Source organism: Agrilus planipennis, unplaced genomic scaffold (assembly GCF_000699045.2).
Source record: "Agrilus planipennis isolate EAB-ADULT unplaced genomic scaffold, Apla_2.0 scaffold3, whole genome shotgun sequence".
Taxonomy (NCBI): domain Eukaryota; kingdom Metazoa; phylum Arthropoda; class Insecta; order Coleoptera; family Buprestidae; genus Agrilus; species Agrilus planipennis.
In genome coordinates this window covers 83146-95282 of record NW_020442460.1, presented here as the reverse complement: position 1 = coordinate 95282, position 12137 = coordinate 83146, and the positions used below count along the sequence as shown (strand labels likewise).

Below are 12137 nucleotides of genomic sequence, written 5' to 3'. Positions count from 1 at the left end.
CTATCAAACTGTAGTGATTGCTCTTGAGCTTACCACTCATATATTCATGTACAGGGATTTTAATTAAGAAGCTTTTCGTGTTATTTATTTTAATAAGGAGTTGCTAAAGTATGTTAGATAAGAAAGTGGAATATTTAATATTCAAAACCTGTAGTTAAAGTCCAAGTTTACAGCTGATACACTTGCGACCTCCTAGGGCAGAGCCGGGCAAACTCGGATCTTTTGCATCCCGAGTGCTCCTCAAGGTTAACCAAGTTGATCCTGCGAGTGCGAGTGAGATGATTCTTTCCTTTTCTTATCCCTTCCATTTCGTAGATGAGTCCCCTCTTCCATAGCCAAACCCAATAGTTTTGCGAACGTACTAACAAAAATTTTCGTAGGTATTATTTAAGTTGCGAGAGTTGCTTCGCTCGTCTACGGGATGAGGGGGCTTGATATGGGAGTGGAAGGGAGAAGAAAAAGACAAAACAAAATTATTCATTACTGCTTACTCTCTCGTACTCATTGAGGGGTATGGAGTGACTCAAACTAACCTCATGTAGCGGCTCCTGCGAAGTTAAAGTTTGCCCGGCTCTGTCCTAGGGGCTTTCCATAGATTACGCTAACCAGAATTCATCAGTGTTTGACCTCCCCCCCCATTAACGACATAAAGGGGCCCCATTGCTTGGTCTGACCCCCCGCCCCTTCTTTCCATTCCTAACGCATGCATTGTAAAAGTTTTGGACACAGAATTCAGAAACGAACGATTTTTAATTTTCAATAATAAATAATTTCTAAACAAACTTGGTTGTGTCACAACGCTAAAGAACAACTCGGTACTCTCTCCTCTTTCTACGTTAGAAGACCTTAGTCAGGACAGACTCCCTTTCTCCAAACTGCGCTAAGAAATTTACATGCAGCCCCCGAGTGATTCCACATTTTATTGGTGAACTTTGTAATTAAGTCTAAATCTAAAAGTAGATACATCCCTAGAACCTCATATCCTGAAGAAAGGAACGGGTTCCCATTCGTTTTTGCAAACTCCTTTTTCTGTCTAATAGTTTTTGGTATATCAACATCTGTATGCAAAAATTCGTAAATTTCTTTTACCTAATTATAGATTTCTTTTTTCCAGTTGGGAGTCGTGGGTTAGGTAATGCTGGGCAGTCCAGCCGGGCCCGGGGCAACGTCCCATCAGAGGGGCCTTTGGCCTTTAGCGCCGGCCCCAGCTCCATCTGCCAACACCTTCGCCAGTGATGGTGAGTGAATTAATTAATTTTCTTATTTTTTCTTTAGATATGTAGTTCATTTTCAATGGCTATATTGACTTACTGATATAGGGGAGACCGGGGATAGTTGACTATAGGGGTAGGTAGACTAACTACCGAAAACTCTTCGACAGTGTATGAACTATGACATCTGATCATAACCAAGCATTACATTTCGCGTCCCGCTCAGTTGTCTGAAGCGTCACATCGCGGTCGTGCGTTGTTTTCGATCACTGACATGTTTTTCATATCAATTAGTCCTAGCATTGAATGAGGGCACATTTATCATATTTCATATCTTATTTTTCAAGTCAACGGCAGTGTAGGCTAGCCATGCGATCAAAATTAAAAATGGCGTCTGGGGTTGGTAGACCAAGTTTTTTCGGGGCTGGTTGAATAATTATTCAATCAACCCCAATGAAATATGTAGTTGAAAACAACACATAAATTAACTTTTTATTGGACTTTTAAATCGTTACGTGGCCAAATTAAAAGAAAAATTAGAACAAAATCCGAAATTGACGAGAGCAGAATTAACCCTGGACCCAGTGGAATATATAAAAAATTGACAAATTTTTACTAATCTAGAAGAGGAAACTTTAGCCAGTTTATTTTTTAACAAAAGGTTCAATTATATTAAAAAAATGTTTAATTATTTTCCTCCTTCTCATGATTTGACTCTTACTGGTACATGAGTCAACTTACCCCGGGCATATGGTCTACCTACCCCGGGCCAGAGGTAGATTGACTAAGATTTAATATTTTGTAAAATGCATTAAATCATCACTATTATACTAAACTAACAACTAAATATTACATATTTTTATTAGGTTAATAGATTTTCTATCAAATAACATGCTTTTCTTGTCTATAGTCATTAAAACACAAAAAATATGAACTATTCAGTAAAAAACTAGTCAACCATCCCCGGTCTCCCCTACCTATGCGTCATACCCTAAGGATTTTCCTAATTGTGGAACGTTTCCTCAAGAGATTCTATAGAAATTTTTTAGTTTGAAGCGTATCGTATTCTAGCATTGGTATAAAACTAAAAATTGAGCATTGAAATAACTTCATAATCGACTCAAATTATAAAAGTAGGAAGAGGAAGTTACCTATGCTAAAGGAGAGAAATGGAATATTTGCCCATCACTCCAATTTCGACTCTTAACAATTACTTGATAAATTTATAGCAAATTATCTGGCTCTGTATGAGCACAGAAAGGCTATGTGCATTTATGAGTGTTAGGAGGTGTACCCCAACAGTATATTCTGCATTGATATAGTTTTGCGCTTCTTAATTTATTTATTGTATAGTTGAAACGATGAATCCATGCACTTCCATTCATACCCGTTGGTTCATAAAAACCGCCATCCATGAAGTTGACATTTTGGCTATTTTTAGAACGAATACATACATGTAGGAGGTGTATGGTATATATGACTACATTATGTAGAGTATGTATCCTACGCGGGCATACGTAGCGGTTAAGCAAGGTACAAAAAACCAATTGTCGACTTCAGTGGCAGAAGGTAGTTAGTTATTTGGAGGCAGTAAGAGTAGAAGCAAAGTATCTTTTAAATAATTTATATCGTAGCACGTGTTTCGGAGTCACTGCCAGACTGCAATTTTATACGTGATGAGCTTTCGTTAAAAAACGACGTGGTGGTATACGGTGCGTACCTAGTAAGGTGTGCAAGTACTTTTTCTTTATCCATCACCAGATAAGATTACTTACTCACTAATAATAATGGTGGATCAATTCAAAAATTCACAGTGGAACGTCTTCCATTGGGCGAAGTGGCTAAATGATTCTCGTTCATCAGTAGTTGGTGATTTTAAAATGTCATTGAATTGGAATCGTAATGGGTAGACTAAATATCGAAAATGAGTGGCAAATTGCTAGAAATCAATCAAGAATATCAAAAGTGGAAATTAATTCTCTTGTCTTAACTAAATGGTCGTCTCCCCAACACTAAATTTCAAAAATTCACGGAACATTTTTCATTAGCCGAAGCTTGTAAATGATTATCGCTCATCAGTAGTTAGTGATTCTAAAATATCATTGAATTGAATCATAATGAGAAGACTAAATATCGAAAATGAATGGAACTATGCTAGAAGGGAATCAGCAGTCTTAAAATTGGAAATTAATTTTCTTGTCTTCACCAGCTGGTTGAATCCTCAACACTAAATTTCAAAAATTAACAGTGGAACAGCTTCCATTAGGCAAAGCTTTCAAATGATACTCGCTCATCAGTTGCTGTTGATTCCAAAATGTCATTGAATAGGAATCGTAATGGAAAGACTAAACATCGAAAATGAATGGAAAGCAATTAGGAATCTCAAAATTGGAAAATAATTTTCTTGTCTTAACCAACCGGTTGTCACCTCAACAAAAATAAGGAAATAATACAATTTGGAGTAACGTAATGATTGCAAATGGTGTATATTTGGAGGACGGCTCTGTAAGCGTTCGAAACGTAGTCAGTGACGACAAAGAAATATAGTGTTAATAGGCTGGTGATGAAAATATAGTGGATAAACAAAGGTTAGAAATGAAGAACTATTAGAAAGAGTATTAGAAAAAGAAAAGTGCTAAGGAAGTAGATAAGAAAAAGGAGAGAAAGCATATCAGAGAGACATGAAGGGTCAGTTAGAGACATTAGGGACATAAATGAATGTAAAAATAAGCAGAGGTTCTACTCATAAATAGTTAGGAACGTGAGTAGTTCTAACTTTAGGGAAATGGCTCCGGATAGGAAATAATGAAGTGCATTCTAACCAGTTTTCGGACTGACGACTTGATGATGATGATAAGGAAATGGATATCATCGTTATCACCGTCATAAGGTCGTCAGTCATATGACTGGTTAGGCTAAACTATAACTATGCTACTGCTTAAAATATCAAAGGAATGAAAGCGGCCATAAGAAGGAACTAATTTATTTCGGAAAAACAAAAGTCTCGGCGTTGGACAAAACGCATCGATCATAGAATATTTATCCTTTATGTCTTAATTTATATTTACTTACGACCTAGAGCAAGAGGCTTAGGTTGTGAATTAAAATTAAGTTATTTCTGAGAAAATTGTAGAAATTCTTAGTCACCCTTCAAATTTTGGCTTCCTAGGCCGGAGTCTAATCCTAAATCCGTACACTTAGCACCACAGCATTAGAAGCACATTGAAAGGCAAATGATTCAGGAGAGATTATCACAGACACTTCCGCAATGTACAGAAGAAGTTTACCTTGAACTGAAAGAGATTAAAGGGGTTGGATGATCGGTTATTGTTGGAGTTGAGGTTCATACCTGACTAAGTTTAAACAGTCTGTTAAATTTCGTGTTAGGAATTTAATCACAAAGAGAATTTTTTATGCTTTACAGGTTTAAGTCGATACGGGGTGTACTCCCTTTTTCCGGGTGGTCCTGGATTCGGAGGTGCCCTTTATTCGCATTCGAGTACGATAGGACGCTTTGCATCAAGTTCTATCTCGCCATCTTCAGGTGCACCGTTCCATACATCTCATAAAGGTTAGTACTTTCTATCTAATTATTTAGCTGCAGATTGTAACAATATTTCAAATCGAATGTCGTGCTCTACTCGTACAGCCTTTTCCGACATTCAGGTAAATTGTTATTAATGGGGAAGAATTACCTAACCACTTAATATACTAGGGTCAATTGAAAAGTCCCCGGCCTGACACATAGATGGCGGCACTAGAACTAAATCCATATGATTTTCAGTTAGTCCTAACCTTCAAAAAACGCGTCTATAAATTTGACGGCTGTCGGATCATTAGTTTGTGAATTATAGCATTTTTAGTGAAGCAACTTTTGTTATTGTGAAAAAAATGGATAAAAAGGAATTTCGCGTGTTGATAAAATATTGCTTTTTGAAGGGAAAAAATACAGTTGAAGCAAAAACTTGGCTTGATAACGAATTTCCGGACACTGCCCCAGGAAAATCAACCATCAAGGATTGGTATGCTAAGTTTAGACGTGGTGAAATGAGCACCGAAGACGGTGAACGCAGTGGACGCCCAAAAGAGGCTGTTACGGACGAAAACATTAAAAAAATCCACAAAATGATTTTGAATGACCGTAAATTGAAATTGAATGAAATAGCAGACACTCTACAGATATCAACGGAACGTATACATCACATCATTCACGAATATTTGGGTATGAGAAAGCTCTGTGCAAAGTGGGTGCCGCGCGAGCTCACTTTTGACCAAAAACAACGACGAGTTGATGATTCAGAGCAGTGTTTGAAGATGATCACGCGTAATAAACCCGAGTTTTTGCGTCGATATGTGACAATGGATGAAACATGGCTCCATCATTTCACTCCGAAGTCCAATCGACAGTCATCGGAGTGGACTGCACACGATGAACCCGCTCCAAAGCGTGCAAAAACGCAACAGTCGGCTGGCAAGGTTATGGCGTCTGTATTTTGGGATGCGCGTGGAATAATTTTCATTGACTACCTTGAAAAAGGAAGGACCATCAACAGCGACTATTACATAGCGTTATTGGACCGTTTGAAGGACGAAATCGCCGAGAAACGACCGCATTTGCAGAAAAAGAAAGTCCTGCTTCACCAAGACAATGCACCGTCTCACAAGTCAGTGAAAACGATGGCAAAAATTCATGAATTGGGCTTCGAATTGCTTCCGCATCCACCGTATTCTCCAGATCTGGCCCCCAGCGACTACTTCCTGTTCTCAGATCTCAAAAGAATGCTCGTTGGGAAAAAATTTTCATCGAATGAAGAGGTGATCGCCGAAACTGAGGCCTATTTTGAAGCAAAGGACAAATCGTACTACAAAAATGGTATCGAAAAGTTGGAGGATCGCTATAATCACCCTTGAAGGGAATTATGTTGAATAAAAAAAACGAATTTTGCAAAAAAAATGTGTTTTACTATTTTAGGCCGGGGAATTTTCAATTGACCTGTTACTTAAAGAGATAACAATTTGACAAGATTACTTCATTGTATGGAACATAAAAATTGAAATAGCATATTTACCTTCACTAATCTATAGGATTTTTTTTATTGTTGCTAAACGGTTTGCTCTAAAATTCTCGTTATAATTAAAATCGTTGTGCATTTTTTTGAACCTGTCTATGAGTGACGAGTTTTTCGAATATAAAGTTAATCTTCTTATCTTAATAATTTCCGTCTTATTCTCTGCCTCGTTGGAGATTGCGATTTAAAATCGAAATAGCTTCTCACCCTCGGTAAGATGGGTACGTTTAAAAGCCCTGAAGGTTGATAGGTTGTTCACCCTTGATATTTACTGAATTTAAAGTTGATAAACGTTTAGAACGTAATGAATACCTATGTCGTTATGCCGTTACACATACTATGCATATTTTATGTCTTTGAATTCGAATTTAAATCTTAATCTTAAATCTTAGTCTTATGACTGACTATCTTATGATGATGAAGAAAACGAAATAAAAACTTTGTTTTATAATTAAGTATGAAACTTCGTATAGCATATACTTAAGACGTAGATGTACTAATTCATGCCGACATTGCGTACTCCGTCCAAACGACTTCAAGAGAATGCCTAATTATGAGAGCTTTTATACTAATTGTAATCCAGGGACAAGATAAGATGATAAGAGGCTTAAGCTTGCATTTTAGAGATATACCAATACCAATTTCTACTATATACAATAGTTATACTATGCTCGAAATTGTTTATTCTTCTTTGGTTGTGCATTTAAACATTTGAACGCCTTCTTTCTCTGTTTTATAAAACTTCTTAACATAGCATTTATAGTTTTAAATTCCCTAATAAAGTATGCTACAGATAACCCGCCCTATATCAAAAGATATTGAAATTGAAATGCATATACATATATCATACAGTATAACTAATTAAACTGACCTACTATAAAGAGTGCAGCCTGTCCTTGCAATATGGTCTCTAGTGAATCTGGCATGCAATATGGTCGTAAGTTTGAAACTTGACGATATTGAAATGAATAACATACTTAATGCTATTAAAGAGCGACTGGTTGCCTTTGCTTGGTATTTAACAATATTGAGATTTTTGACGTTTCAACAATTTTGCAGTTGTGTCTTCTTATTCGGGCAGATGTTGCTAAAGCGATAGGTTGGTAGGACACCTTTTTAAGCATGAAAGTTTAGTCAGAGACATATAAGAGGAAGAAACAGAAGTTACGAGGAGTAGAGGTAGACCTAGATTAGATTACTGTTCGCAAATAGTTAAGGATGTGGGTTGTTTTAGCTTTAGGGAAATGCAAAGATTAGCTCAGGATAGGAAGGGTGGTGGTGCGTGTCCAACCAGTCTTAAGACTGACGATCTTATGATGATGATAGGTAATGGGTGATGACGACGACTATATATTAATAAAATAACTCCAAGTATATTCACAAATGCCGTCCACATCAAATCACTATCTTTATGTATATAGTACAATTTCAAAACATATACCGTCCGAACCATAGACATATATTAATGGACATGCCTTAGCCGTATGTCGTTGTAATAATTTCTTGGCTCGAAAAGTGAGGGAGATGGCGTATGGTTTCGGACTCGTGCTATCTCTTTCATGACACGCTTACGCACTATCGTGAGAGAGATGGATATCGTCCGAAACTTCGTTCCATCTCTTTCTTTTGTTGTACCACAATTCTGGCCGCTAAGGCTTGTCCATTAGTAAACGTCGATGGTCCGAACAATCGGCAATTTACCGCCACGAAGTTGCCCGTCCACACTAAACGAATTCGTTCTGCCTCGCCTTTCGTGTTCATACTCGTTCTTATAGTGTATACGCGCCTTTAGGGATATCGTCTCCTTCTTAGTAAATATTGACGATAATAAAATTAATGATGTTTAGTGAGTGAATCTGAAAAATAGAACTTAGAGATAGCTTTAAATAGAGTGGGAAGCGGTATTAACAAAATAGTATGGTATGAAAATAAACGAAAGTAAAACAAAAAGTATTGATCTGCAAGCTATGAAAAAATAGGAAAAAGGTGAATATAAAGACAGGAGACAAATAATTAGATATTGCTGATTTTCAGTATTTGGGAAGTCAAATAATTCAGGACGCAAAGAACAATAGAGATATAAAACGAAAGGATAGCGTAGAGTAAAGTTGACTTTACCAGAAAGAATCACTTCTATGTTCTAGAACAGTTACTTTAGAAATTCGAAAGGGGTTGTTAATTGTTAAAGGTGCATGACCGGAGCATGGATCTGTGCGAACGGCGAAAAAATATGGTTAGAAGCGTTCGGTGGTGTTACAGGAGAATGATGAGGATATTATGGATAAAGAAAGTTAGAGACATATTAGAAGCAGAAACAGAAGTTCAGAGGAGTAGAGGTAGATCTATCGTAGATTAGATTACTGTTCACAAATAGTTAAGGAAGATGCGAAGATTCGCTCAGCATAGGAAAGAGTGGAGGTGCGTTTCCAACCAGTCTTAGGACTGACTACCCTATAATAATGATTAAGTGAATGCTCCTGAATGTTTGTTATACGTAGTATATGGTCCTTAGTACGCATGACATTTGGCAACAATTAAAAAGTAGCAGTACTCTGTTGTCCCGGTATTGGTCGTTCGTTAGTAAATACGGAAACTGTAATGCCAGATATTTAAGCACTTTTTAGTAAAATTTGCTTGCACACGCTGCCCGTCATTTCCGTCGGTCGCGAAGGATCGTGAATTGCAAGGTTTACGTTGTTCAGCGTCTACATAAAAGCGCATGCATGACGTTTTATCAATCTACATTCGCAGGACACGCAATAGAAACCACGTAAAAGCACTCCACGCAACCAATGAAAGGTTAGTTCGTCAGCCAACCACTACAGATACGACTACAGCGTTCGTAGCTAAAGAATTACTAGCTCATTCTTCTTTTATTCGAATATGCGTCTTGTACATGTCTGGATGCCGTTCGAACAACACGTACATGCAAAAGTACGTGAGCAACTTCGACCATTCTCTGATATCTGTAAAATTCTGTATACGTGTTTTGAAATAAACAATCGACTCCGTATGGGTTCAGACAGGCGCAGGGATTTCCGATACGATAAGAGAGAGAATTATTAGAATTTAGAACTGTTAAGTCAACTCACAATCAGTATTAACAGCAGTAGATACTTGCTTACCTATTTAGACCTTGGTAAATCATTTTCATCATTTTTATATGTCAGATAAGTCAGGACGAAAGGGGTAGTAGGGATATAAAGCAGAGGATAGCGCAAGGTGGAGTCGTCTTTAATAAAAAGAAGTCGCTTCTGTGCTCGCAAACGGTTAATTTAGAAATTCGAAAAAGGTTGTTAAAGGAGCACGGCGCTGTACGGATGCGAAATATGAACGGTAGACGCGGGGGAAAACAAAAGCTTAGGAGCGTTCGAAATGCGGTGTTACAGGCGAATGATGAGGATATTGAGGATAGAGAAGGTTAGAAATGAAGAGATATTAGAAAGAATAGGAGAACAGAGGACTCTATGGAAGTCAATAAGGAATAGGCGAGATAGGTTGGTAGATAGGACACCTTCTCAGGATGAAGGGCTAGTCAAAGACATATTAAAGGCAGAAAAGGAGTAGTGGTAGACCTAGATTAGATTGTGGTATTTTCTAAAACGTGCTGTTAAGACAGCAGGTAAAGGTTGGTCTGTGTTCTGTCGGAGCTGCCAGCGACGCGCTAATGAGATCCAAAAAGATCGAAATCGCGATCCGCGTCTGGCAGTTTCGACAGAATACAGACGACTTCGAATTATTTTGTTAGATTAGATTACTGTTCGCAAATAGTTAAGGATGTGGGATGTTCTAGTTTTAGGGAAATGCGAAGTGTAGCTCAGGATAGGAAAGAGAGGAATTGCGTGTCCAACCAGTCTTAGGACTGACGACTTTATGACGATAATGTGTACAGTACAGTAAATTACATAGACTAAAAGTTGTCTCTAACCGTTCTAATTTGGACATATCTTTATAGTAGATATACGTATCAAGCTGCCCCATAAGTTATGTCATTTAATTCAAAATATATGAACTGGTTTATTAAGAGAATCTGATAATGTGCTGATTGATGACTGCAGGTCTTATTGCTAAAAAACAATGAGTTGTATTAGGGATATTGAAGTAAACATTTACGTAGTCTGTTTTGTCCAATGCCGAAGTTATAGTTCAAAAACGACATTACTAATGGAACACTCTCAATAACTCTCTGCATATAAGATCAAGAGACTTGGGCAACGCTGGTAGTACAGTAAATACATACAGATAAAACGTAGTGACGAGAATTTCAGGATTTAGTACACAAGAAGTGCCTCGATATTTAAATAACTGCTGAATAAAACCTTGGGGATTACGACGTATCGGGATTGAATGCCCTATTCATTCTTAATAATGAAAGACAAGAAGAGGAATGGATGTATGCAGCAAACAAGGCAAGATTAATTAATAGTGTGGATGATATTATCAGGCTAACCTGGTCCGTTTTATTAAACAATGCGACGACGGACGTATGAAAGGAGAATTTATATTGAAGTACTAATCGTAAGAGAAAGTTCCGACTATTATTTTTTTTACATTTAATTCGTAAAAAAATTAACATCAGACCTCGCATCGTACGCAACTATCTTAAGCATATTGAAAATACCTGATGACCCAGCTTCTAGTTGTTCAAAAAAATTAATCTTTGCAGTTTCAATTTGAAACTAGGTATTAACAGCATTATGATTTGTATCACCGTTTGTGATAAGTGGGTAAATTATGAAGGAACAAACATCTATAAAATTATATGTTTATGTTCATGTGAAACTACTAAAGCAAAATAATTTCAAACAGTTGAAATTTCTCGCCTATTACTGTTTTTGGGTGAACCTTCTCTTTTACTTGGAAATAACCAAATGGAAACAATAGCGGGACGAGAGTTTTAAACAGAAGAGTTTCGGACTAAGCCACTTGTCAAAGGGATGAAACTGGCCATAAGAAGGAACGAATTTTTCAAAAAAATAAAATAAAAGCCGGTCACAACCATCTCCAGATCAGTCTCGGTTCAACATTTTCTTAGGATCAAATTTATTTTTCACAAGTCAACTTAAGTTAATAAGCAGAATAATGGCCCGGATTGTAATTAATCATTAGTCGATTTTAACGTAAACTCCGCATTTCTGGGGGAATTTAGTCGTAATTTCTTTAACGTTCATTGATGCTTGAAATCTCTAAATCATTCGTGCTATAACTTAACAATTAAATTATGACGAAATGCGAATCGATAAAATTTTAAATCACAGAGTTAGTCGGAATGCATCGACATTTTTCAATCATCGAATATTTATGCTTAGAGGAAGAGGCCCAGCAACCTTCTACCATCGACCCCGATCGACCGTTAGATCTGTTGCCGCTCGACAATTTTATTTTTCATAAGATAGATCCCATACAGACGATCCAAGTAGTTTTTTTAATATTAAGTTATAAGAAATCAGAAATTTTATAGTGTAAAATGGTTTTGAATTAGTATTTGGATATACCAAATCATGTTAATTATCATTAAAATAGTTCAACGTTAAAATACAGTGCATTTCACATTTTCTATTTGGTGTGTACTGCCAACCCTTTAAGCATGAAAGTACTGCCATCACCCTGTGATATTTATGATCTAGTTACTCTCGTCTATTTATTGTCTCAGATGGTTCTACCAGGATGGTACTGACATCAATGTCATCATATTCATTACTATCTCAGATGGTACTGCCATCTACCCTTTAGACATTTCCCTGTTCGGTCGTTCTGCTGTCATTAACGGAAATTATTATTTTCTTGACAAGATTATTGTCCGATTTATCACACGACATATTTCAGCGCCATATTGAATCAGATAGGTTATGTCTTC

At 37.0% G+C, this 12137-nt stretch overlaps 1 protein-coding gene across 4 annotated transcripts in view; it reads left to right on the top strand.

The window, feature by feature from the left end:
* The window catches only part of LOC108737835, a 133468-nt gene that overhangs the window by 60776 nt on the left and 60555 nt on the right, over positions 1-12137 (top strand). For all 4 annotated transcript variants that reach the window (XM_018470953.2, XM_018470954.2, XM_018470956.1 and 1 more), the window contains exons 2-3: positions 1115-1238; positions 4636-4782. In XM_018470953.2, coding sequence (XP_018326455.1) covers positions 1136-1238; positions 4636-4782 — 250 coding nt within the window. In that variant the 5' untranslated portion in view covers positions 1115-1135. The remainder of the gene's footprint in view (positions 1-1114; positions 1239-4635; positions 4783-12137) is intronic.